This window comes from Trametes versicolor (genome assembly GCF_000271585.1).
Source record: "Trametes versicolor FP-101664 SS1 unplaced genomic scaffold TRAVEscaffold_7, whole genome shotgun sequence".
In the NCBI taxonomy this organism is placed as follows: Eukaryota; Fungi; Basidiomycota; class Agaricomycetes; order Polyporales; family Polyporaceae; genus Trametes; species Trametes versicolor.
Window position 1 is genome coordinate 1,470,865 of NW_007360327.1, and position 24,424 is coordinate 1,495,288.

Consider the following 24,424-nt stretch of genomic DNA (forward strand, 5'->3'; position numbering starts at 1 on the left):
TGACGCTACTCCCGCTCAGGCTATCAAAGTTGTCCCTCGCAAGTCCAAGAGTGACCGTATGAGCAAGCTCAGGAAGCGCAACCTCCCCCGTTCCAGCAATACCCCGCTCGTAGACCAGCTCGGCAGCACAGAGCACAAGATACGCAAGGAGATTGCCATCATGAAGAAGCTTAGCCATCCCCATGTTGTCCGCTTGCTCGAGGTAATAGACGACCCGCTGAGAGACAAGATATACATGGGTGCGTATTCTATCCGTTGTCCACCTCGCTCCCTCCGTGTGCACGGTTCGTTCTGTACGTAACTGCAGGAACATGGTGTATGCGTGTCTACACATGCAACGTGGGGCTCTGCTGCTCTCCTTACGGCTGCTAGGCTCTGTTTGTGCTCTCGATCGTGCTAGCGCATACGTTCATATGCTGACAGCCTGTATAGTCATGGAGTACCTCGGCGGCGGCGAGATCAAATGGCGCACACCGAACGACAATCCCCTGCTTCGAGTAGACCAGACACGGCGCATCTGTCGCGACGTTATACTTGGGCTAGAGTACCGTACGTTCTCGACCTCCTTGCTTTCCCTGGTCTCCCATGCTGAGCGCCCGCGCAGTACATTACCAGGGCATCATTCACCGTGACATCAAGCCTGCCAATCTTCTGTGGACCTCTGACCGCCGGACAGTCAAAATCAGCGACTTCGGCGTCTCCACATTCTCCTATGCACAGCGTCTCGCTGCTGCGGGGAAGGGGAACATCAAGGAGAACGACACGGACCCAATCCTCATGGACGAGTCCGACCTTTCCAAAACGGCCGGTACACCGATGTTTCTAGCTCCGGAGATTGTGGCCGACGTGACCGTGGAGGCTTCCAGCAGCGCGCTCAACCTACACGCGCCACGGAAGAAGCCTCCTATCACTAAGGCGATCGATATATGGGCGTTCGGCGTTATGCTGTATGGCCTGCTCTTCGGCACCCTCCCATTCACTGCGAACACCGAGTACGAGATATACCGAGTCATCAGGTCGCAAGATTGGGATGTAGGCGACAAGATGGGTCTGGATCAGTTACCTGTCGGTGGCCGGCATCAGAAGCGTACGAAGTGGCCTCAAGAGGATTCCGAAGGATTTCTTGTGGTAGACCTGCTATCGCGCCTGCTCGAGAAAGACGCGCGCAAACGAATTTCCCTCGAGCAAGTTAAGGTCAGTGGATGAGTCTTCCCACAATATGCGACTACATTCTGATTGTTGGCTAAGCGACACCCATGGATTATACGCGGTCTGGCGAATCCTGAAAGCTGGCTCCGCGAGACGAAGCTCACTAATTATCTCTGTCTCGAACCGAGTGCCGAGGAGACCAGGTCTGCGATGTCTATCGTCCGCTTTCGCTGGTTTCCCTCCCCACAGCGGCTCTCTAAGGGCATCTCGTCGATCTTCAAGCACGTCCGTCCCCAGCGGTCCTTCCGTCATCCCAAGCGCCACGACGACGACTACGACGACACCAAAGATGTGGGCGTGCATTCCGCGCCGAACTTCGCGCATCTGTCGCGGCAGCGCACGACTCCTGGTCATCAGCAACACCAGCACGGTCACAACCACAGCTCTGTGCGGGAGAAGAGCAAGCGGCGTTCACGCGCAGACCTCTCTCGCAACAAGTCCGCTGGCGAGATCAGTGCGAAGCCTCCACCACCTCCACCCAAGGACTTCGATCCCTGGCCGGCGTGGAACTCAGGCTCGGTGCCATCCTCGTCGACGTCGGGTACCCAGACTGCGGGAGCTTCGAGGAAGGGAAAGGCCCCAGAGACTAGTCTCCAGGTTCCCATTCGTTCAAGCCGCATCGGCTCGCCCCTGCCGTCCCCCGTCAGCTCCAGCCAGGTATCGACGCCGACGACCGAGAACCCGGGATACTCTCCCGACAGCGACCGTCCCCGGAGCATGGTAGCGTCGTGGATGCGCAAGTTCGGCAGTGGACACCGAACGTCGTCGTACGGGCCTCTCCCCATCGACGCAAGTTCCTCGCTCGGCCACGGACGTCCGTATTATGCGGCTGCGACCGCACCACCTTCACGCGATAGCGGGGACGTTTTCAACAGCCATGTGACGTCGCGTCAAAGCAGCATGAGTGGCAAGCTCACGAAGGCGATGCGCGCGGCGAGCTGGACTGGCCCTGAGTTCGCACATGCGCGCCCGTCGGAGGATATGACGAGTCTGTACTCGGGCGAGCGCATGGAGGACATGCTCGACGACGACACACTCCTCTTGGGCGCCGGCGGTGTTGCGCACAGCCCGGTTCCCTCTGTGCCGAACAGCGCGCTCCTGAGCACTGTCTCGTCCGCGAACTCCCTCGGCGCTCCCGCGACGATGTCCGCAGCGCACGCGATCATGTCGCGCAACCCAGAGGGCGCGTCCGAAGTCGCCGGACCTTCACAGCAGGACCCGGGGGTTTCGCGTTCGGCCGCCGCCGTTGCCAATGCGCAAGCACGGCTCCGCACGACGAGCCCGCTCGCTCAGGCGTCCTTCAACCATTCCGAGGTCAGCGTCGCCTCGAGCATCTCGTACGACTCCGCGGACGACAGCTCGAGCTTCTTCACTCCACCCACCGCTGGGCGCCCGCGGCGCGGTCGCGAGATCGTGTTTGAGGAGGACGTAGATGTGCCACTCAGCGCCCTCATTGACGACGACGATGACGACGTGGACGTCGCAGACAGCGCAGAGTCTTTCGACCCGCACCCGAGCACGTCGCAGATGTACCAGGAAGAGGACGAGGAGAGCGAGGACGAGGAGGAGATGCCGCTCGAGGTGCGCACGCGCCGCCCGTCCGCGTCCGCGGCGGACATGTCGCCCCCGCGCCGCTCGGTGAGCGCGCGGCCTGGGGAGCCGCCGCACTCACGCTCGCGGGAGCGCGACTGCGAGCCGCGCCCGATGATCTGTACATAGCGGTCCACATCCGCGGTTCTTGACTTGTAAGGACTCTATTCTTGCGGGCAGCTCAGCTCATAGAAACGGACAGAGAGTATCTCACCACCCCACCACCCCCGCCCCCACCCGTCGAACCCTTGGGCCGCCCAGCTAAACCACTCCATTAACCAGCGCCCACTCCATGAACCCCCATCTCCTACCACCAGTATTGGCCACCATGTTCCACTTGACCCACTCACTCATCGCATCTTTTGTCACCTCGCTAGACTGTCCATCATCGCCCTGTATCATTACCACCGTTCCGGCCCTTTGCACATCTTCGACACATTCCCCCTTCATACGCATGCATATTCGCTTTCGAACAATTTTCATCTTCGCCTTCAGGCCGTCTGGCGCCCCCTTTTCCGCGCGTGCGCCCTATCCTATGCATTCCCCCCTCCCTCCCCTCCGCACTATGCCATCCGGATCCCGTATACGTATCCCCCCACTATGCATGCGCCCATGGTCGATTCCCCTCCACATTCACACATTTACACCACTTTTTGCACGCTTCTCACTGTACATCCACCCCCTCATACACATACCTGGCTACCAGCTGGCCTACAGCCCCGCGCACAGCCCTAGATCTGGCCCGCTCTGTACATTCATGTCCATCGACACCCGTCGTAGCGTAGCACGCGATGGAGAGGAATAGAATTAGCCCGTGCTCTGGAGCGACAGGTGCGCGTATCCGTGCCTGTTATACATGTGTCGTGTAATCTACAGCGGACCCGGGTCCGTATCATCATCACAACATCGTCAGGAGTTCTATGGTAGCTAAGAGAGAGAGATCCCAGAAAGGCAACGGAGGGGAAAGAGACGGGCATATGGGTGAGAGAGGATGGGGGGAGAGAAAACGCGCCGCGGCGCCGAGGGCGGCGCGTGTGGGGGCATACGGTAACGGCAATGGTGACTGTATGCGACAGAAGACCAAATAGCAGGTAGGAGGATGGGGAAAACATTTGCGTCAGTAAGGAGTGTAGTACGTGCAAGGAACGGCTAGAGAGGATTAGCATGGAATCGCTCTACGAATAGATATCCAGCAAGGCGCATATGGACATATGGACAGCATGCGGAGGCCCCGACGCGGCGTCGGGTGCCAAGAGTGGGGGTGGGGGTATTGTGTGGGGCGGGGAGGGATGGGGTATGGCGAGTATGAGTAGAGGGCGGAGTGAGTGGTGTATGGAGGGTGAGGCATCTTCACGCGTACGCTGGCCATCCGCGGAGGGTCCTGACGGCACCGCCGCCGAGACGACCGAGGATGCCCCAAACGGCAGCAGTGCTGTCGCCCGAGAAGCCCTCGCCGCCTGCTTGCATCGAGTTGAAGCTCGACCATGCAGCGCGGTCGTAGTAGGTAGCACCGCCGGGGATCGCGTATTGCGGCGCCATCGCCTGGCCCATGAGGAACGCGACGAGCGCGGAAGCACCGACGCAGATGAGCAAGTGCCCGCCCGCAACGAGGGAGCTGCCGCGGTCTGGGTCGCCATACACGTACGTGTTGTAGATGTTGTAGAAGCGGCCGCTCTTGCGTGGACGCGCGGGGGATTTGCCGGGGCGCGGCTGGTTGGTGCGAGCGGACTCCTCGATGAGACGGTCGATCGCGGCGCAGTCGACACCAAGCTCCTCCTTGAGCGCCTTCCAGTCCTCGACGGCATCTACAGAGACACCGCCGATGAGGGGCTCGATCGGGAACTTGAGACCCTTGTGCCAGGTCTTGAGGGTCTCGTTCGCGACACGCAGCGCGAGTTCGTCCCCGGCGACCTGGTTGTATGCGGGCGGGAGGTCATGCGCGTGCAGGTGCTCCTGTGCGGCCTTGGGGGTGGGGGGTAACAGGGTCGACGATGAGGACGCAAGGGCATCATCGTCTTCCTCAATGCTCGATGCCTCGGTCTGGATACCGGCGTCGAAGGTGATGTGCACAGGAGGGGTGGGTATCGGTTCTGGTTCTGTTTGGATTGACATGGTCGAAACAGGTGGTTCTTCGGTTTGAATGCTGAACGAAGCGGTAAGGATCTTCGGCGGGGGGTCGGTCTGCACGGTGCGGGACGACGTAAATCCTGCGGGCTCGTGCTGGACGCCTGTGTCTGAGTACTCCTTCGTCTCGTCCAGCTGGTAGGTCTCGATCTTCTTCGCGCGACTGGCGACCTTCTATAAAAATAAGTGCCGCGTGAGCAACATACTCGCGAAAAACGTTGTATATGCGCGGCTTACCCTCTTGGTCCGCGTGATGATGGTCTGGACGACGTCCTCGGACTCCGTCTCGTCGTCTTCAGCCTCGACCTCAACTTCGAAGCTCGTCGGCTCCTCCTCGACCTCCTCGTCCATGTCCCACTTTCCGTCTTTCATCTTGCTGAGGAGCTCTGCGCCGAGGCTCTTACTCACGCTGCCTTGCGCACTTGCGGTTCCGGAGGAGCCGCCCTTCTCGAGCGCGCTTGCACTATTCCGGAGCTCGTCCATGTCGAAGCGCATCCGGTCGATGGTCTCCTTGAGCAGCATGTTCTCCTGCTTCTGCTCGTCGAGCTGTGCCTGTGCTTGCTGAGCGATCAGGAGCTCCTCCTCGAGGGAGGCAATGCGCTCCTCATAGTTGGACTGCTCGCGCAGCCACTTCTGCGTCTCGATGGATTGCATCTGCGCTGCGTCTTGGAGGTCCTTGATTTCCTGGTCGCGCCGTCGAAGCTGGTTGCGGTAGCGTTCGGACTCGGCTGGTGCAGTATGGGGTGAGCAAGAGGACGCGACATCAGCGGTGAGTACTTACTGCATTGCTCCTGATACTGCTTCTGGAGACTCTGATATGACGAGCGGGCGGTGTCTAGCGTCTTCTGCAGCTTCATGATCTCAGTCTCCAACGCCGCGATTTGCGTGGAGTTTTGACGCTATGGAAACAAGTCAGCAAAGACGTGTCAGTAGCCATGGCGGAACACACCTCTTTGCCACGAAGATCCTTCTCCTCGCGCTTGGTTGCACTTAGCTCACTTCTTGACTCCTCCAGTCGCATCTGCATGTCTTCCAACTCTTGCTCGTGGTCTGCAAGGCGATTCTGCAGCGTGCGTTCCGCCTCCAGCAGCTTCCTGCCCAAGTCGGTGTTCATCCTCTGAAGCGCGTCCAGACGGCCCTGCATGTCCAACGAAACGGTCGACGAGGCCGCTGAACGGTCCATGACAAGACCGAGGAGCGCCTCCTCGATTTCATCCGAGTCGTCATCCGAATCATCTGCCGAATGTCGCGGCAGAGGCAGAGACGAAATCTGCTCCGAGAAGTGTCTTTCGTCGTCGAAGGATGCGTCAGAGGGCGGCGGAGACATCAGCCCCGAGGATGTGTCGCGCTGGCCGTACTCGCGCTCAGGCGACGAGCCATAGTAGTCATTCGCGGCATTATCCAGTGACGAGAAGTGCCCTTGCGGTTGTGATTGTGCGCGCGAATGTGGGCGAGAGGGGCCACCAAAGGGAGGTGAGCTGATGGATTTGCTGACTTGAGGAGGGCTGAACGTCGGGCTGGTGGGGTTGGATGGTGCGCGACTACGGCCGGGAGTACGCGCATATGAACTCGGTGGTGATGTCACAGACTAGAAAGCGTCAGGAGGTGTCAGCACGCGCGCATGTAGGAACCTCAGCAGAATCCTGATAATTTTGATCAAAGCCAGTTCACGGAGGACAGCCTCTCATACCGTAACATCAGAGGCACATGTTGGGATCGTTTACATCTTCGGGTTCAAATATGCGCGATGCATACCCACGGCACTAAGGTTGGTCCAGTGGGTTGAATCTGGCAAGACGACCCCAGTGCTCCTCCGTCGTTTTCCGGTGAGGTATTGGCTTGTCCGCCGTGAAAAAGGCTTGGGGTAGGATTATCAGTGATCCGGTGTAAGCCACGCACCTCCGAGTCACTCATAGCGCGACTGTGCCCAGCGTCGCTCTTGCGGCGCGATGGTGGTGGCCTTCGCGACCAACTCGACGGAGCGTTCTTGTTCAACGGCGTCGTGCGCTGTCTCCGGCTTGTGTCAAATGGCGACTCCTGGGATGGGCCTCTCGACGACGGTCTGTAGTACGTGCCGGTAGAGTCGCGACTTGACGAGCGCGAGTTCATGCCGTCATAGTCACGGTCCTCCGACCTGCCGCGGTCCGAGAACGCGGTCGCATTTGGTGATGGCGAGCCCTCGGGGCTGTGCTTGGGGCTAGGGCTGAGGGTGGTCTGCATAGCGATAAACTGGAGGAGGACCTGGGGCGTGACTTGGATGCCCGGGTTGCTCGTGACGAGGTTTGTGAGCTGTTCCTCCTCCTCGCGCGTCATCAGCTCGACCGCATTGTGGTTGCTTGAGAAGGTACGGAGGACGTCGACAAGCGCGTCTCCGGGGATGACGGGTTCGTTGGATTCATTGTAATGGGATTGGGGGTGGTCCTCGAATATGTCGTTGATTTCTTGTTCGAGGTCTGCAATTGACTGGCGGTTTCTTCCGTATGTTTCCTACCGTCGCGAGCGTGAGGACGCGTCGTTAGCAGGAGAAGAGAGAGGACGTACGGCTGCCATCTTGTCACATAGAAGTACAGGGGTGCGGACGGAGTGGGGGTTGGGGAGAGAGATGCGTTGTGGCTTGGACACCGCTGCTCATAGCCGCCGATCGCGTCCGACCATGGATTACGTAAAACACACGCCGGCATTGTCCATATTGAGTGAGCTGTGCCTCCGCGCTTTGCATTCCAAGCTCTCTTTGTTTGTGCACCATCCTCCCGCTTTTCAACAGCGCATAGCTGCTGAAAAATTGCAGCAAAAAATTCAGTTCGTACCAGGTACTGATCATGGCTCTGCGCTTTAGCTCGAGGAACAGATGCTGTCCACCAGGGCGGAGATTCAATCCGGTTGAACTTCAACCAGTACCTGCGATGACTGGTCGTCGGTACAAGCATCCGCCCGGGCGGAAGCCAACAAACACGCAAGTATGAAACCGAACGCTCTCGTTCCATTGCTTTACGCGGACTACATTCGCCGCAATACGGGACAGCTGCTACGCGAAAAACGACATGCCACGCAACGGTCGTCAAGTCGCGTGAAGAGCCTCGTTCCCGAGCACCTGGCGGAACATTTGCAGCGCGGCTTCGCCTCTGTGCAGGTTGCCCCACTTGTATGCAGCTACTTCGTGACCTCTAGATGAACAAGAACATCAGCATGGCTTGGAAGAAAACACATGAAGCGTACGTACGCTCCGAAGACGCGAAGGTAGTGCAGTTGCCCGGCGTTCTTGAACAGACCGCCAGGTTCGCCGCGAACGGTGAAGTTAGAAAACTCTTGCTTGGCCCACTCGTCGCTGACCGTCGTGTTCATCTTGTCCAGCTAGACAGGTGTGTGGTGTCAACTCCAAAAAGACCTTAGGGCAACACGAAAGCGAGGTGCGCACCATGGCCTCCACACCGAAGTAATTCAATTGATAATCCTGTTTGCCGAGACGTCAGCCAACCGCTCGACCCCCTTGACAAACAAACACGTACCGCATCCCCCACATAGAGCGTAGTCTGCACACCCTCATTAATCACAGACTCGAGCGTCGGCACCGAGTTCTGCATCCACTCGCCCGAGAACGCGAACAGCACCCCGCTGTTAACCTCTCCAAACGACCCCTCCGCGCCGATCCTGGCCTTCCGCTCGGTGTCGTTCGCGTACGCGGTGATGTCTGGCGGATACGTGTCGTCGAAGCCCGAGAGGATGTAGTCCTCGTCCTGGTCGCCGACGAGCCGGTGCGCGACCTCGGCGTCGCAGTCGAACTGTGCGGTCGCGCAGATCTGCGAATTCGAGGTGGCGTAGCAATTGGAGATCTATCACACGACGGAAGTGAGTAATGCGCGTCGTGCCTATAGGATGCGGGCACATACCTCGTCGCGGCACCCGCCAGGCTCGATCCAGCTTTGGTTGGTCGAGGTGAGTGTGTCGTTGTCAGCGGTAGGGAAGTACCTATAGAGCGACGGTGCTCCTCGTTTGAGCTACCCTCGTGCGCAGCGGAAAGAGAGGTACTCACGGGTTGAATTGTGCGTAATCGAAGTAGCTCCCATATTGAGTGAGCGGGTCCTGCACGGTAAATTTGGCACTCCACATTGAATCACTTCAGGCCGCCATGAACAACAGCTTACAGTCAACCCGTCCCCAATTCCTAGCATCTTCAAATTCACAGGTACGCCTTCCGCGCTACCGTTGGCGATGCGCGCATTCTGGTCCAGGAACTGCCTATCTCCCCATGCGTTAACGCACTAAATCAGACTGCTGAAAAAGGACCCGCACCTTGCGAAAGTGGGTCCATAATGTCCGCCATACCTACGAAAAGCATAAGTCAAAGCCTTGCTTTCCTCAAGCGACCGAAAGTGACCTACGATTCGGTCCAGATACCGAAGTCGTTGCTCTGGAACTTGCTGAAGCGGTCGTCAGCAAAGAGAATCTGCAGGAACTGAAAGACGGATGTGAGTGTTCATATTGTGCTACAGGGTGGGCTGACTCACGTCCCAGACGTCTTGAGCGGCGTCGACGGAGTTGTTAAGGTTCCTGTTGCCCTGGGAGAACCCCGTCGGTATCGGCTGGTCGATGTATATCCTTCGTGTGGGTGGCTGTTGTGAGTGATGCCCTCGTGCTATACTGATGAGAAGAACGTACATATTCGACACGTTATTCCAGGAGAACGGATTGTAGGAGACACTGGTCGTGTCGTTATTGACCCTACATGGGCCATGCTCTTGGAAGACCCCGACGAGGCCGGACCCTCCAGGCTATCGACCGAGGTTAGCATATGTAGGTTCTGAGTACGCCCGAGGTCGCCATGGATAAAGTTGTGCTTACACCACCCTGCAGCCACAATGTCAGCGGCGCAGTTTCAGGATTCTCGCGAGCCTCAAAGAACCAGAACCTACGATCGCACGATGAGTATGTCCGTAAAAATGACTCCGTTAGGCGAAGAGAACAGGGCTACTTACCACATGCTATTCTCCGCGTCCAAGTCGGCGTAGCCGGAGGCTTGGTACACCCCAGGGGTCGTTTCGCACTCGCCGCTGTTCTCAACGATGCGCAGCTTGCCTGGTGTTACGTCCCTCTTGACTCCAGCCAATGCCCTATGCGCGACAGTGTTCCCAAATACGCCAGAGAGCACCGAGAGCGCGGAGACAAGCGCGGCTAACCCTGAGAACCGAAGCATCCTTCAGTTGGAGCTTGCGGGAATTTCGCACAAGACCGTCGAGGTTACCTGCGGCCGTGTCGGTGGGCGCAGTATATATACACTGTCGATATGATGTGGGCTGGAGCGATCTCCGAACTGCATTGTCGGCCATCACATTCTCACATCCTTCTCGGCGATGCGAAGTGAGCCTGCAGGCACCCGCATCGGGAGCAGATGAGATTCTGAGAGCCACATGCGGCCTACTACAAAATGCCGGCAAGTCATACACACGTCGAGGGCTGTGAGGGTCAGCGGACGCACCATTGCAATTTGCGGCCAGATATAGGCCAGCACTACGGGCGAATGCAGAGAGAAAGTGGTGGTAGAAGCTGGCGTCCAGGCCACACTAACGCTGTCGGCGTCATGCCTATTGATCATAACGGCACCGCGACGATACCCAGGCAACATACGGGTGGGCGGCGAGATACTGATGCGGGGAATTTCCGCCGTGTTGCGGGTGCATTGATAGAAAGCGACACGGGAGCTGACTTCGTCCTCGGCTACGTACGAACGCTGCGTTACCGGACATTTGAGGGTACGCGTGGAGGGGGTTCATTCGGCTTGTGAGCTCCACCTCGACGAGGCTTCGCGGCGCCCATGTTTTCCTGCATAAGTACCGTAAGGCCGAGGCGTTGTGCTGTCTGATACAGAAAAAAGGCCCTAGCAATGGTGTGGCCCACACTGGCAGTCAGCACATGATAAAGCGATAACCACGAGCAGTACGAACTCGACCTGCTTGTAAACCATCCTCGCCTCTGAAGGCTCGAGGATGACTTGTATCTGACTCTCCCAAAGGCAAGATCAGAACATGAGGTTGTAGAAGTGAGTCTGGTTCGAGGCTTTGAGCTCGGATGGGGGAGCCCCGTGGGAAAGCTGAGTTTCAACTCCTCCTGAGGCCGCAGCGCGAGTGAGTGAGTGTTTTTGCTCTCGAGGACCTTTGAAGTGTGTTTGCAACTACCCGAAGCTTATGCATCATGCACTGTTCTAAAGTTGGAGCTCGTCTCTGACTCCTACCTTGTATCGTCGCTGAAGGCCCACACGCAAATCAGCCCCCTCTGCAACATATCGCGGATCAAAGCCAGCTCCCTCCAGCGAACACCGGAGATCTCTCTGTATAACATCGCCAAACTTGGCACGGCTCAATCCTGGAAGTTGTAGGTCTGTCGCATACGCTCTATTGTACAATGCGGCTCACTACCCCACCAGACATGGCAGCTAACAGAACAGGAAACGCGTCGAAGCTGCACCTCCCTCCAATTGAACTCCGCATATCGTTCAAGTTATGCACCGCGCAACAGCCAGTGTTCCGTCGGTGACGCAGTCTGATCTTCAAGTTATGAATTGTCCCACGTTGAGACCACCATTGCATACGTCTCTGTAGATCTCCGTGCACGCACGGTGAACAAGGTGCGGAACCAACTGCGTGTTATAGCTTGAAAAACCGTGCGACAGGCTTACGACAGGTAAACATTTTGTCAAATTTAAGGCTATTGCATAGCCATGGCAGCAGGCGGACTTCGCTCTTTGTCTGCCGTGACGTATGCTTTTAGTGGAGATTGGCTCAAGTATGGGCCCATACACTGACACTGCACGGCACTACGGTGCTGGGGTATGATCGTGGCTCACCTGCTCAAACAATGACAGAGAGAAGCAGCGTAAGCTCAATTGGGCTGACCAAGGCTACCCGCAGTCACAGGCGCGGCGCTGATTGTCCCCCCTCCCAAGGACAGGTTGGCGTGGGTTAGCCATGATCGAGAGGTGGCTCGAGGCTGCTTGAATCACAACAATAACACTTTCTTAGCACATATAAGCAACTGCATTCCGCCGCTGGATGCTCCATCGCTCCCTGGTACCACCTCTGAAGATCCCTCTCTTCAGCGGAAGACAGTAAATCTCCATCAGTATCTCCACCAAACTCATCTCGGCCATGGGTCAAACTTGGAACTTGTACGTCTGTCACATTATCGCTTTATCGTATGTGTGGTTAACCACACTGCCGGTCGTCGTAGCTTCAACCTCGATAAAATGGAGTGGGCGCACCCGGAGGGTAAGTATAAGCTCGGGTGTATCATTTACGCAAAACAAGCGTTCCTCGTGCGCAGTTTAGCTATTCCATATCCTGTGTAAAGTCACCCTTTGCCAATGTTCAACTCAATCCGTGCGCTGATCCAGCGGATACAGGCCCGAGCTCGCAGGATACCTCGCAAACGCTCCCCCGCCTGGCCCCGTCGCGAAGAAAGGTCTGCTTTCCCTTCCGGACGAAATTCTCGACGACATTCTTTATTGCTCCGGCCTCAGCGACGCATTCGACAGCGTGTGCCTTGCCATAACGTGCAAGAAGCTACTCACGATTGCCCAAGGGCGCGTACTCAGGGAGGCGCGCGATTATTCCTCCGCTGGCTGGGCAATGGATCGGATTGTGTGCCTCGGAGACTACGTGGACCTGGACAACGTCCCGGAAGGTCTGTTATCCCCCGCTCAGAAGTCATACATCGTCGAGCAGGCCGAAGCAAGGGGCTGGGGTCTCGACGAACTTGGCTACGCAGGACTCGCAGACATCGGCACTTACGCGCAGCAATATCGCGGCCTGTACTACGAGAGCGTGGACTTCGTGATGACGCTGCCCATGCCGGACCGCCGCCTGTTCGTCGCTGCGCTTGCCATGACGTTCCCCGCGCGCGACGACTGGGCGCTGTGCAACCATTCGAAGCACGAGTTCGTCCGCGCGGGTGCGCTCGCGGAGCTGAGCGGCCAGCCGGGCGCTGCGCAGCCGTTCTTGCAGACCTGCGAGGCTGACCTCGGCACGGCGCTCTTTACGCGGTTCTGTTACTCGCCGGATCCCAGCACTGCGCTGCCTAATACGTCGGTGAAGATTCATGAGGGGAAGTGGGTCGGGGACCGGATCTCCATCGACACGATCGAGCGGGTGAAACAGCGCCAACCGCAGCAGGAGTGGACGGACGTGACGGACGAGGTCGTTGCGGACATCGAGGCCATCTACCGGGACGAGTACGACGAGGACTGGGAGGAGCGGCTCACGAAACCACACGCTCCGCGTTCTTTCGAGTCCTTTTATTTCTGGCACGACGATGCGGACAAAGTGGCTGCGATGTTACCAAGCCCGGAGGAACTGAGGCGGCGCGAACTCCGGCGGGAAGAAGCTCGTGTGCGTGCTGAAGAGTACACTCGAATGCTCCGCGGGCTTGAGTCGGACTCAGACTGATTGTGTACGTAGTGCGACAGTGCTAGCTCGACCAATCTGTCAATGTACTTATGTGTATACGGTTACCAGCGTTTCGATTGGAAGCGGACCATTCCAAGTCTTGAGACTCGTATGGAGAAACCGGAGGTGTTCTCTGCATGTATGTACATGTGCATATTGGTGCTACTACACGCATGGGTCAGCGATTGTCATTACAAATGTTACGGGAGTACGGGCATAGTAAATGTAGGCGGGTTAGAAGCTACATGTGCGAACGAAAATATTAGCTAGTAGGTAATACAACCAGGTCAGTAGCGGCGAAGAACAGTCCAAGTAGGGATACAGTGGTGCGAAAGCCAAGGCGGCTACAATTGGCTATAGGCAAATAAACACAGAGCCCGAGCCAGCTCTGGTGGGCGGCTTCAGCTCAAACGAGTCCAGAACGAGGTTGCATGGGGGAGAGCAGATCCTCAGAAGTCATCATGGCGCGCACGACAGCCGATGCCGCAGCAAGTGAGCATCGTCAAGTACTCGCGCAGCTTGCCTACAAGAATCAAGATACCTATCAGTATGGGGTGTTCGCAAGGCAGCAATAAAGATAGCTCACGTCGTTGCCGCACAGAATGGGCATAAGGGGCTGGAGAAGGGGCATACCGCCGCCGCTGCCGTCCTCCACCGGACGGACGCATGTCGAGGAACGAGTCGTAAGGTGGCTGCGGGATGTATCTGCATCGTAGAGAGTAGATAAGTTGTTTGAACGAGAACGCACGGAGCAGATGGTTGCATACCTCTCTACAGGATCGATGTCGTGTAGTGTGAGATGGGACGTGAGAGCCCGGATGTTGGGGAGAACATTTCGGCAGCCCGGTCGCTGGCAGGGAATGTTCCTGTCCCTTCCCCATCGAATCGCCATCACATACGCCTCTCCGGACTAGCGACGAGGATGAGTATGGGTGCCGCTGACGGTGACTACGAGTACTCACAGCCTGGCTCATAGCGGTGGTTCGCGAGTCCCGGGCGCGTACCCGCGGGGACATCGAGCTCTCGACGGAGAGGCCATCCGTGCTCGGCACGTCCAGGTAGGTGACCGAGGACGACACGCGCGGCCGCGCTCGCAACTCGCCCGAGTGCGACGCCCTGTACCGCGCAGCGATCTCCTGCGCGGGGCTGCTGTTCCGAGAGTATGCGCTAGTGTCCCTGCTTGTAGTGGCACGGCGCGACGTCCGGGAGCGCGACATGGACCATGTACTCTCGTTATCGTCGTAGTCGTACCGGTCGTGCAGTGGGCTCTTGGGGAAGATCATGCCGTACCGCTTCGTGCGATCGGCAGGCCTGGGTTTGGTGGGCCGTCGTCGTGGCTGCTGGGGCATGGGTCTGCTGATGACGACCACTGGCGTGTTGGCGAGTGACATGCCAATCTGCGGGGCAGGCTGCAGGGTCGACTGCCGATAGTACGTGCGCGACATGAGGCCTTGAGGAATGTGGGAAGTGAAAGGAGGGTGTTCGGGTACCATCCCAAAGGGCGGCGGGAAAGGCCTTTAAGTCTTCTCGGAGGATGCGCTTTGACTTTCCGCACCTTTGTCCTATGCTAGTGTGGCCCGGGACATGGCGCAGCGGCTCGGAGATCAGAGGGGGAAATTCACAGAAGCACAATGCGCGACATAGGGCAACCAAGCAAGCCCTATGGATCTGGAGAGCGAGTGCTTTGTGCGTCGCGCAGGTCCAAGCTTAGTGCCGCCCGAATCAGATCGTCGAGTGGCTCGGGGCGATTGGATGGCCACAGTTTCCATAGCCGTGGCAGAGCCTGCCAGAGCAGAGAGCTTGTTGGCCACAGCATAGCGAGGATGTGGGAAGGACAGGGACGCGTGAGGCCGGACATGGTCGTCGCGGTGCAAGAGACGGCGCGGCTGCTCTTGGGCTGCTCGCGCGGGACGCCCACTCTCCGGCGGCAACTTCGAGAGTCGCGCCGGCCTGGCCATCTCTCTTCCGACCCACCACGGTCGACAACCTACACCATGTCCCTCGTAGCTTCTTCATTGCGCGCATCACAACAAACGGCGCGTCGGCTGGCCACGGTGTCCGCCGCGAGCCGTGTGCTCCTACACCGCGGCCAAAATCGCGGCGTCAAGACCCAACCGGCGTACGAGGGCCACGTCCCGCTCAACTGGTTTGAGGCCGGCTTCCTCACCCTTGGGTCCGCTTTCATGTCGCTCGCGAACCCTCGCAGGGGAGGTGCGTGACCGTGGAACCTGCCCCAAGTGGCCGAGCGTAACCCCCCAGTCCGCCAGATATGGTCGCCGCGCTCGGGGACCTGACCTCGGGCCCTGTGCTGCCGCGCCTGCGCGACGCTATGCTCGAGAGTGCGGAAGGACGCCAGATCCTGAAGGAACGCCCACGGGTCAACTCTGAGACTGTGGACATGAACAAGCTCGCGATGCTCCCCGAAGGCACGTTCGGAAACGCGTACGTGACCTGGCTCGAGCGCTGCGGCGTCACCCCCGATACGCGTGAGCCCGTAAGCACCCCCACCACGCTATGCATCCGAAATGAAGGCTTCTAACATTCATGCAGGTGCACTATGTGGACGACCCCGAGCTCGCGTACGTCATGCAGCGCTACCGAGAGAGCCACGACTTTTACCACTGCCTCTGCGGTCTGCCCGTGAACGTCGAGTCCGAGCTCGCGCTCAAGTTCTTCGAGTTCGCAAACCTCGGGCTCCCCATGGCCGGCTTCGCCGCCGCGTTCGGGCACCTGCGCCTCACGCACGCGAAGCGCGAGCGCCTCTTCCGCGAGTTCGTGCCCTGGGCCGTCAAATGTGGAGGCTCCGCGCAGAGTCTGATCACCGTCTACTGGGAGAATCGCTGGGAGCAGAACATCGCGGACATGAAGAAGGAGTTCGGCATCTGGGACCCACCGGAGCCGCGTTGGAGCAGGCCGCTCAGCGAAGCCAAGGCGGCTGCGGCGAAGAGGGCTGCGGCCTACGCTCAGCAGCCTGCCTCGAGCTCGTAGCTACGCAGGATACATTGTTTGGATGCGGTCTTTTATATTTGATACACTTAATTGGGTTTCTGCTAGCACTCCTCCGTCCATTACTCGTTATGCGCGTGCCTCGAGCACGGCTTCTCGCAGCCGCTTGATGGCCTCTTCGACGTCGGCCTCGTCCAGTAGGCTGAACGCGGCGCGAACATATGCGGTCTTTTCCCCGTTCGGTAGGAAGACGGTGCCGGGCAGCGCCAGGACGCCCTTCTCCAGCGCCTTCGTGCGGATGAGGCTCTCGGAGTCTTGCTCTTCTGCGCTCTCATTGCCGGGTGCGTTGAGCAGCAGTTTGAACCTATGAAAGAACTGAGGATATTTATGCGATGTCGCTGACAAGACGACGTACCAGAAGAACATCCCCGCCTCGGGCGTGTCCCATTCTGCCAGACCGTCGAGATACTGCTTCATAAACCGCTCGAACACGTCACGCTTGCCCTTGTAGAACTCCGACACTGCTAGCGTGTGCACCTTGAAGTTGTCGTATCCCCACGACTCGAGGAGCGCGTGTGTGATAGCCTGCGTGAGCGACGACGTCTGCAGGTTCGCTACTGCGGTCTACACGGTATCGCGATGTTAACACGTAGGGAGAGGCGGGATTGTGAATGACTGGACGAACGTGCATGTCGACGACGGTCATGAGGGCATCTGGGCCACACATGAAGCCGATGCGGATGCCCGAGGAGAGGATCTTTGATAGACTGTCGAAGCGGATTACCCGCCCAACCTCGGGCTGCTCGAGCTCGAGGGAGAAGTATGATGGTGGCCGCGGTGTGCTGCCGAAGTACAGGTAGTAGTACGGGTCGTCTGGTAGTGTGACGCCTATGTCAGCGTACACATTCGTCGTAACCGTTGGAGAAAGGAGACGGACCCTCAAGGATGAGGAAGTTGTGCTCTCGTGCGAGGGCCAATACTTCTTGGCGGCGTTCCTTGGACGCGGTCATGCCCGTCGGGTTACCGCCGTACTGAATGATTTGGTGTTAACGGGATGGTCGATCGTGTGCAGTAAATTACGCACGGGCACAGTGTATAGGACCTTAGGTTTGGGCTTCGACGCGGGCCAGGCCTCAAGGGTTGACCGGAGGGATGCAGCGTTGATTCCCTGTGAATCCGTCGGGACCGCTATGACGCACATATTGAGCTCGAGCGCGGGCACGCAAATGAACAAAAGACAGTACCGACGAATTCGCAGTTCAACGACTCAAAAGTCGGCAAGATACCGCTGCCAATATAGATCAGTTTCCTGCATAACTAATGGCTTAAACATGGTTTCGACTTACGCATACACCGGCGACTCCACCAACACCGCGTCACCCGGATTCACGAGCGCAAAGATCGCCTGCTATACGTCAGCACAGTCACACCAAAAACTTCGACACCCCCACCCACCTTATGCAACACATCCTGCGACCCCGCACCAACGCTCACCCTCCACCCCTCCCCCTTCTTACGCCCATGTTCGCGCTCCTGCAGCCCATATATCCACTCAATCATGCTCGGAAGACCCGCGGTCGGGCCATACTGGAGGCCCTCCGCGAGCGCCGCCCCGGTGATGTCGGTCGTGAGCTCCTTCTGCGGGTCCGTGGGCGAGCGCGCCGTGATCTGCACGGACGTGAGGGGGAATGTCGCTGCGTTCGGCTTGCCTGCGAGCAGGGAGATCATGCCCGGGCGCGTCTCGAGCGGGTACAGACCGCGGACTGTGGGGGGTATTGGTGAGTGGAGATGGCTGAGCTTTAGGAAGGATGGACTCGCTAGGGCTGGGCTTGCGTGCCTTCGCAGAGGCTGAGAGGAAGTCCTGGTAGAACTCGGTTGGGAGGGTTTGTACCATGTTGGTGAAGGCTACACAACATTTTATCAGCGTCATGTTCGCTATGAGTATGAGAAGAAGGTCTGCTTACAACTACTAAATATCAATATGTACTACGCAGCACAAAGGTAAGCGACTTTAGTACTTGCTGAGCAAGAGGCCGTGAGACACTATGTGGGGTAGAGTCATCGATCATCTAGGAAGTCACCTGCCGGATTAGGCAAGTCTTCAAGAACGAAAACAACTATCTGGCCGATATTTTAGAAGAGTACAAACCCACTTAGTGGCGGAAATCGCGATGTGCAGCTGGTGATACAGCGAGAGTGAGTATCATGCAACCGTTTGTCATTTTTATCAACCGAGCAGACTCTGCCTCTCAGAACCGTCCGATCCACTCTCTTCCGCATCGCGCCTCCCAAACAGCCGCTTCACCCTCCCAGCGGCACAGTACGCGACGCTCTTGATCCCCTCTACGATCTTGCTGATAACCCAGTTGCGGGCCCGGTACACTGCGTGTTCGCGCGTGTCTATCCTGTCCGTGCGCACCCGGTGTTCGGCGTCGACAACGACCCCAAGGGCGAGAATGGTCGTGACGATGGAAGCGAGCGCAGTGGACGAGGAGATCATGAACATGATGACCATTTGCAAACGTGCGGCTTGCTCGACGGAGGAGCCTCCCAGGATGGCACCCGTCATCATGCCCGGGATGGCGATAATTCCGATAACGCTGGGCGAAGAGGCATTGGTTGTGAGCGTGAGCTGGGTGTATGCGGTGAGGTGCGAGCTGACCTCATCTGATTGATGTTTGGGGTGAGTGCGAGACGGAGGGCGTCTCGCGCGATGGGCTTGCACGCCTCAAATCGGGACGCTCCAAATGCGAGGTACATCTCCACCTTGTCCTTGTTGTCGCTATCAACGGTTATTGAGGAAAACGTAGCGGAGGGAGTGTATCAAGCGTACTACAGCTCCTTCAGCACGTATGTGACAGATACGACAATCCCGGAGATAGTTGCCCCACATAACATGCCGACAATAGGGACTGCATACGGTCAGACGCATTCGGGGCAGATGGGTCGAGGTAACGCACTATACTGCTCTGGTTTCCAGAACGGATCGACATCCATTGCGTAACGGACACCAACGATAGAGACTGGTATAGTGGACCCAAGCATTCCTAGTAACACGGAAGGGAACTAGACACGGTTGTATTGCGTACAGGAGCATGTAAAGATAGATGGACTGACTGACCATGTAATCGTAGCGTTTTTTCGACTTGTTAATCACTTTGATGCGAAGGGCGTAAGCACACCAGTGTGTAGAGCACCAAGTAGAAACTCACCGGTTTCCGCGGTTCCCATAAGGTTCAGCAAACACGCCATTCCCGCGACTGCCCATGGGTTGTTCGTCTCGAAGACTTTTTGCAGAATAAGCGCTACGACGCTTAGTTGCACAACGCAGCGCACAGCCGCAGTTATAAGGGAGCTCCCCACCCCTAGTCCAAAGGTTGTCGAGAGCAAGCCATCGAGGAGGATGAAGGAGAACGCGAGCCCGACGTTGCCCCAGTTGAGGTGGGTGGAAGAATCACCAGGGCCGGGATCCATGGTTGAGACTCGACTTCTCCCAGAAGGTCTCCAAGCGAAGGCGAAGGGTGTTCCTGGTCGTGGGACGAGGCGAAGGTCGACGAGAAGCCTTCCTCGTCGCGCTCAGACTCGGACCGACGCGCATGACGTCGAGCGCGTCGGGACAGGCGTCTATCTAATCAGCGTGCGTTCGGCGGACTATCAACTACCCGGCGGAGTTCCAACTCCAGGAACACGATCTGACCTCACCGCAAGAGCCGGTGTGCGCACTCCTACCAACGACCTAGACAACGCTTGCTCGCCGTCCACCACAGCGAGCGCACCTCTCCTACAGGATCGACCCTGTCTGAAGGGCACGCGGGCATCTTTGCTTTGTTGCTGACAACCAACCTTGACTGTGCTACTGTCACCTGCAGCCTACTTATCCCACAGCCGGCGGGGGAAGCAGACGCATTCAATCCATGATGTTCTCTCTCGGGCTGCATCGTCTCGCGCTCCCAGCATCCTTGCTCTTGCTCTGGGTAAACCATGTACACGCCGCAGGTAGGAACGTCTCGTCCGGGTACTCTCTGAACACACAGGCTCTTTCGGTATGTTACTCGTCATCTGTCACTGCTGCGGCGATGGTACTGAATGGCGGGCAGCCTCTTGAAGTTGTCAATGGCAGACCAGGTGAATATTACCGGCGATTCTGCTGCCAATATACGCTGAATGATGATATTGTCACGCAGAGCGTTGTCCACCGTGCTTCAACTGCCAGCTTGACGCGTTCACTTGCGGCAACTTCGGAGAGTGCTCCAAGTTCGATGGGCAGTGCAAGTGTCCTCCGGGTTGGGCTGGAATAGATTGCTTGACTCCCCGTGAGCTATTCCGGCGCGCCGCTCAACTACCTTAATCTGACATGACACAGAGTGTGACTCCCTTGCCGACGGTGAACACCGGAGACAGCGAGAAGACGGCAGGGAGTGCGAGTGTAAGGACGGGTGGGGTGGTATCAACTGCAATGGTAAGCACGCACTCCGTTGTTAAGGAGTCCCGCTACAACTCGCGCGCCACAGTATGCAAGACGGACGACGCTTGCGCTGGGTTCCCTCTTCTTGGTCAACCCACGGGCGATGACGACAGAATCGGCAACATGACCTGTTACAAGGGAGGAGAGACCGTCTTCAACAACCACCAGATGTGCGACGTCACCAGTGCGTACACGAGTTCGCCATGGCTGTGTTGCGCAGCACTGTTAACGCGCTTCCTAGACCGCAAGATTCTGGACATGCTCCCCGACAGGCCCCCTCAGGTGACGTTCAGCTGCGAGAAGGACACCGAGTCGTGCCATTTTCAGTTCTGGACCGCGCAAGTCGAGTCGTTCTACTGCGAGCTGCAGGAGTGCAGTTCCCGGATAGAGCATGGTTACGACAAGAACTCGACATACTATGATTGCGACAAGATCCAGTGCAAATGTGTCCCTGGGCGTTTTATTTGCGGAGAAGATGGCAGTCTCGGTGAGCATATATCTTGATTGGTTGAGAATATTTCTCATCGGTCTGCTCCTTTCAGACATTACGGATTTCCTCAAGGAAGAGATCAAGGGCCCTGCGACGTTCAGCTGCACCACAGGCAAAGGCTGCAAGTTCGAAGAGCCGGGTATGAACGACTTGATCTCGACCTTCTTTGGAGACACCTACATCACTCTTCAATGTGAGGGCGGTGAATGTCTGCACTACTCACAAGTTCCGGGCTATGTGGTAAGTTTGGTAATGCAATCCTTCACGACGCCGCTAACGCCCCATAGGCTCCGCCCAAACCTGACAACGCTGCATTCGTGGCTCTTAGCATCGCAGGCGCTGGTCTTATTGTCGTCTTGGTTTCCGCAAGTACGTTTTCCATCTGTAAAAGGCCCTAGGTCAGCACTAACATACCGTCGTAGTTCTCTGGTGGGCTGGACGCGCTCGACCCAGCGACTTCGGCACCATCCGTCTCCCCGAGAACGAGTCTGCAAAGCTCATGACAGACCACGTCCCTGCTTCTCTTCACTTCTCCAACATCTCGTACACACTCAACGGGCACACCATCCTTGACAACATCTCCGGCTCTGCCAAGCCTGGGCAGCTGCTCGCCATCATGGGTGCCTCGGGTGCGGGCAAGTCGACGTTCTTGGACATCTTGGCGCGCAAGAACAAGAAGGGCAGCGTTGGTGGCACGACACTTGTCAACGGGCGTGAGATCGCAGACACCGACTTCAAGAAGGTCATGGGCTTCGTGGACCAGGAGGACACGCTGATGAGCACACTCACGGTGTATGAGACTGTGCTGTACTCGGCGTTGCTGAGGCTGCCGCGGGAGATGAGCCTCGAGGCGAAGAAGTACAGGACTCTTGAGACGATGAACGAGCTGGGGATTCTAGGTATCAAGGACTCGCGCATTGGAGAAACTGGTGGGCAGTTTAGTAACCTTCACGGTCACCGATGACTGACGATATGCACCAGGCCAACGATCCATCTCTGGTGGTGAGAAGCGTCGAGTGTCCATTGCGTGTGAACTTGTAACCAGCCCGTCGATCCTGTTCTTGGATGAACCGACCAGCGGTAAGCACTCTTGAGTATACTCAGAACTCCGAGCTCATATTATCCAGGTCTCGACGCGTACAACGCGCTGAGCGTGATCGCCAGTCTTGTCTCCCTCGCACGCGACTACAACCGCACCGTTGTCTTCACCATCCACCAGCCCCGCAGCAACATCGTGTCCCTCTTCGATCAGCTGATCGTCCTCGCCCGTGGCAAGCTGATTTACTCCGGCGAAGCAGACCAGGTCACGGACTACCTCGCGGAAGTGGGTCACCCGTGCCCTCTTGGATTCAACGTCGCGGACTTCCTCAGTATGTCGCCCCTTTTCGTCTCTCGTAGCTACTGTGCTGACCTTCGTCATACGTAGTCGATCTCACGATGCAAGCCGGTATGGAACCCCCCTCGCTGGAGAGCCCGGTATCGGAACAGGCTCAGCCTGCCGAAGAGGACTCCAACATCCGGGACGAAGAGCGCGCCTTTGTTCACGATCGCACCTCGTCTGGATCATCCCGTGCTGACGAAGGCACCGAACCTACCCGCGCCGGGTCCATCCACTCCTCCACGGCCTACATCCGTCGCCAGACCTCCCGCCTGCTCGAGGCCATCAAGCCGTCCACCGGCGCCAGAGACGGGCCCGTCCCGCCGAAGCTCGCGGGGCTCATCGAGGCGTTCAAGACCAGCAGCATCCACGCGGCGCTCAACGCGGAGATCATCGAGGTCGCGAGCGCCCCCACGACGCAGGGCAACGGCAACAACCCGGCGGAGCTGCCGGACGTCGCGGCGGAGAGCAGCATCACGCGCGGCCGGAAGCGCGCGAGCTGGGCCACGCAGTTCCGCATCCTGAGCGGACGGGCGTTCAAGAACCTGTACCGCGACCCCGCGCTGCTCGCTGCGCACTACGCATCTGCGATTGGCGTCGCTCGTAAGTCTAGCTTGTTTTGGTTGTTTTGGGGTGGCACTGAACGGCTTGCACTGCAGTGATTTGCGGGTTCTTCTTCCAGAATATCACGGAGGATATCGCGGGCTTCCAGAACCGCTTGGGGGTGTTCTTCTTCACGCTTGCGCTCTTTGGGTTCTCGTGCCTGTCCAGCCTTAACTTGTTTGCGAATGAGCGCATCTTGTTCATGCGCGAGCGGTACGTCCTCCCAGCAAAGTTCTTAGGGAGACTTGCTTATATCTTTGTGTAGTGCTAACGGCTACTACTCGTCATTCACTTACTTCGCGTCCAAGGTATGCTATCTCTCACTGACCTTGAGATCGATGTCTCACTCCCCTTAGATCCTGTTCGATATCCTACCCCTGCGCGTGGTTCCTCCACTTGTGTTCGGCGGTATCATCTACGGCTGGATCGGGCTCGTCCCCGAGGTTGCGACGTTCTGGAAGTTCATGCTCACTCTTGTCCTGTTCAACCTGACGACCGCGAGTGTCATCTTGCTGCTCTCCATCGGCATCGCGAGCACGAGCGTCTCGTCTCTAGTCGGCACGCTCATCATGCTGTTCAAGTGAGTCCCGATACTCTCTCATATTCATATGTGACAGGGCTAATCGGCGATCTTAGCCTGCTGTTCACCGGGCTGCTCATTAACCGCAAGTCTGTACCCGCCGCGTTCCAGTGGCTGCACACGATCTCATTCTTCCACGCCGCGTTCGAGGCGCTCGCGGTCAACGAGCTGCGCTACCTCCAGCTCCACGAGGAGAAGTACGGCGTGAACATCGACGTCCCTGCTGCTGCGATCCTGTCCACGTTCGGCCTCCGCGCTGAGGTGAGTTGTGATCTACGCTCTGCGTCTATATCAAGATTGCTGACCATCGTGCCTTCCAGTCGTTCTGGTGGCCCAACATCGCCCTCCTCGGCATCTTCTTCGGCACGTTCACGGTCCTCAGCTTCCTCGTGTTGCACTTCTACGTCAAGGAGAAGCGGTAGTGGCTGTGACGATATATGTGTATAGATCGCTCGCTGTTGTGATTCAATGTAGTGTGGTCCTTCCATGCCGCCCGCTTGTTACCCTATATACGCATTACGATACATTCTTGGAGCATGGACTTTCCCTGGAGGTCCTGTATAGTACACACGTTGTAAAATATATGTATGTGTGTTTTGGATAT

General features: G+C 57.7%; 9 protein-coding genes across 9 annotated transcripts; 4 read left to right on the forward strand and 5 right to left on the reverse strand.

The window, feature by feature from the left end:
* Positions 1–58: 58 nt before the first annotated feature.
* On the forward strand, positions 59–1,206 carry TRAVEDRAFT_126780 (kinase-like protein; the record flags this gene model as incomplete). Its single annotated transcript, XM_008041553.1, has 3 exons — positions 59–239; positions 433–549; positions 605–1,206. 3 exons carry the CDS (start codon positions 59–61, stop codon positions 1,204–1,206), a joined length of 900 nt encoding a protein of 299 aa, XP_008039744.1.
* A 2,853-nt stretch (positions 1,207–4,059) lies between these two features.
* Positions 4,060–7,473, reverse strand: TRAVEDRAFT_72664 (uncharacterized protein; the record flags this gene model as incomplete). Its single annotated transcript, XM_008041554.1, has 6 exons — positions 4,060–5,097; positions 5,161–5,651; positions 5,705–5,822; positions 5,873–6,511; positions 6,823–7,410; positions 7,465–7,473. 6 exons carry the CDS (start codon positions 7,471–7,473, stop codon positions 4,150–4,152), a joined length of 2,793 nt encoding a protein of 930 aa, XP_008039745.1. The 3' UTR covers positions 4,060–4,149.
* A 508-nt stretch (positions 7,474–7,981) lies between these two features.
* TRAVEDRAFT_48647 (serine carboxypeptidase) lies at positions 7,982–10,247 on the reverse strand (the record flags this gene model as incomplete). Its single annotated transcript, XM_008041126.1, has 14 exons — positions 7,982–8,087; positions 8,144–8,274; positions 8,339–8,374; positions 8,430–8,753; positions 8,811–8,889; positions 8,954–9,003; positions 9,066–9,159; positions 9,214–9,246; positions 9,303–9,376; positions 9,429–9,519; positions 9,580–9,692; positions 9,763–9,829; positions 9,897–10,098; positions 10,163–10,247. 14 exons carry the CDS (start codon positions 10,245–10,247, stop codon positions 7,982–7,984), a joined length of 1,485 nt encoding a protein of 494 aa, XP_008039317.1.
* Positions 10,248–12,062: 1,815 nt separating this feature from the next.
* TRAVEDRAFT_48648 (uncharacterized protein) lies at positions 12,063–13,358 on the forward strand (the record flags this gene model as incomplete). Its single annotated transcript, XM_008041127.1, has 3 exons — positions 12,063–12,082; positions 12,145–12,258; positions 12,317–13,358. The coding sequence occupies 3 exons, from the start codon at positions 12,063–12,065 to the stop codon at positions 13,356–13,358; spliced, it is 1,176 nt and encodes a 391-aa protein (XP_008039318.1).
* Positions 13,359–13,562: 204 nt separating this feature from the next.
* On the reverse strand, positions 13,563–14,785 carry TRAVEDRAFT_29650 (uncharacterized protein). The gene is made up of 4 exons (XM_008040958.1): positions 14,321–14,785; positions 14,126–14,268; positions 13,945–14,063; positions 13,563–13,881 (listed from the first exon to the last, which is right to left on the reverse strand). Exons 1-4 carry the CDS (start codon positions 14,747–14,749, stop codon positions 13,808–13,810), a joined length of 765 nt encoding a protein of 254 aa, XP_008039149.1. The 5' UTR covers positions 14,750–14,785; the 3' UTR covers positions 13,563–13,807.
* A 567-nt stretch (positions 14,786–15,352) lies between these two features.
* On the forward strand, positions 15,353–16,346 carry TRAVEDRAFT_38051 (ubiquinone biosynthesis protein COQ4 mitochondrial; the record flags this gene model as incomplete). Its single annotated transcript, XM_008041031.1, has 3 exons — positions 15,353–15,569; positions 15,626–15,852; positions 15,909–16,346. 3 exons carry the CDS (start codon positions 15,353–15,355, stop codon positions 16,344–16,346), a joined length of 882 nt encoding a protein of 293 aa, XP_008039222.1.
* Positions 16,347–16,433: 87 nt separating this feature from the next.
* Positions 16,434–18,198, reverse strand: TRAVEDRAFT_38052 (PLP-dependent transferase; the record flags this gene model as incomplete). Its single annotated transcript, XM_008041032.1, has 9 exons — positions 16,434–16,668; positions 16,720–16,928; positions 16,990–17,177; positions 17,242–17,335; positions 17,389–17,492; positions 17,549–17,592; positions 17,651–17,709; positions 17,760–18,067; positions 18,123–18,198. 9 exons carry the CDS (start codon positions 18,196–18,198, stop codon positions 16,434–16,436), a joined length of 1,317 nt encoding a protein of 438 aa, XP_008039223.1.
* Positions 18,199–18,457: 259 nt separating this feature from the next.
* Positions 18,458–19,858, reverse strand: TRAVEDRAFT_72667 (UPF0014-domain-containing protein; the record flags this gene model as incomplete). The annotated part of the gene is made up of 7 exons (XM_008041555.1): positions 19,517–19,858; positions 19,426–19,460; positions 19,265–19,370; positions 19,138–19,216; positions 18,967–19,086; positions 18,546–18,904; positions 18,458–18,483 (listed from the first exon to the last, which is right to left on the reverse strand). The coding sequence occupies exons 1-7, from the start codon at positions 19,776–19,778 to the stop codon at positions 18,458–18,460; spliced, it is 987 nt and encodes a 328-aa protein (XP_008039746.1). The 5' UTR covers positions 19,779–19,858.
* A 186-nt stretch (positions 19,859–20,044) lies between these two features.
* Positions 20,045–24,349, forward strand: TRAVEDRAFT_150183 (uncharacterized protein). Its single transcript, XM_008041556.1, has 17 exons — positions 20,045–20,347; positions 20,402–20,429; positions 20,489–20,617; positions 20,668–20,763; positions 20,816–20,953; positions 21,011–21,256; positions 21,312–21,499; positions 21,547–21,628; positions 21,682–22,188; positions 22,241–22,339; positions 22,387–22,629; positions 22,686–23,240; positions 23,297–23,453; positions 23,506–23,548; positions 23,597–23,820; positions 23,877–24,081; positions 24,141–24,349. Exons 1-17 carry the CDS (start codon positions 20,219–20,221, stop codon positions 24,240–24,242), a joined length of 3,171 nt encoding a protein of 1,056 aa, XP_008039747.1. The 5' UTR covers positions 20,045–20,218; the 3' UTR covers positions 24,243–24,349.
* The last annotated feature ends 75 nt before the right edge of the window (positions 24,350–24,424 follow it).

What these genes read in the sequence shown, in the direction of transcription:
- TRAVEDRAFT_29650 (XM_008040958.1), bottom strand. Translation starts at nt 14,749, where the DNA reads ATGTCACTCGCCAACACGCCAGTGGTCGTCATCAGCAGACCCATGCCC. An exon ending in GACATCGATCCTGTAGAGAG is followed by an intron (nt 14,064 to 14,125) that starts GTATGCAACCAT and finishes TCTACGATGCAG; the next exon opens with ATACATCCCGCAGCCACCTT. An exon ending in CCATTCTGTGCGGCAACGAC is followed by an intron (nt 13,882 to 13,944) that starts GTGAGCTATCTT and finishes TGATTCTTGTAG; the next exon opens with GCAAGCTGCGCGAGTACTTG.
- TRAVEDRAFT_150183 (XM_008041556.1), top strand. Translation starts at nt 20,219, where the DNA reads ATGATGTTCTCTCTCGGGCTGCATCGTCTCGCGCTCCCAGCATCCTTG. An exon ending in GGGTGGTATCAACTGCAATG is followed by an intron (nt 20,764 to 20,815) that starts GTAAGCACGCAC and finishes CGCGCGCCACAG; the next exon opens with TATGCAAGACGGACGACGCT. An exon ending in CTTGGATGAACCGACCAGCG is followed by an intron (nt 22,340 to 22,386) that starts GTAAGCACTCTT and finishes CATATTATCCAG; the next exon opens with GTCTCGACGCGTACAACGCG.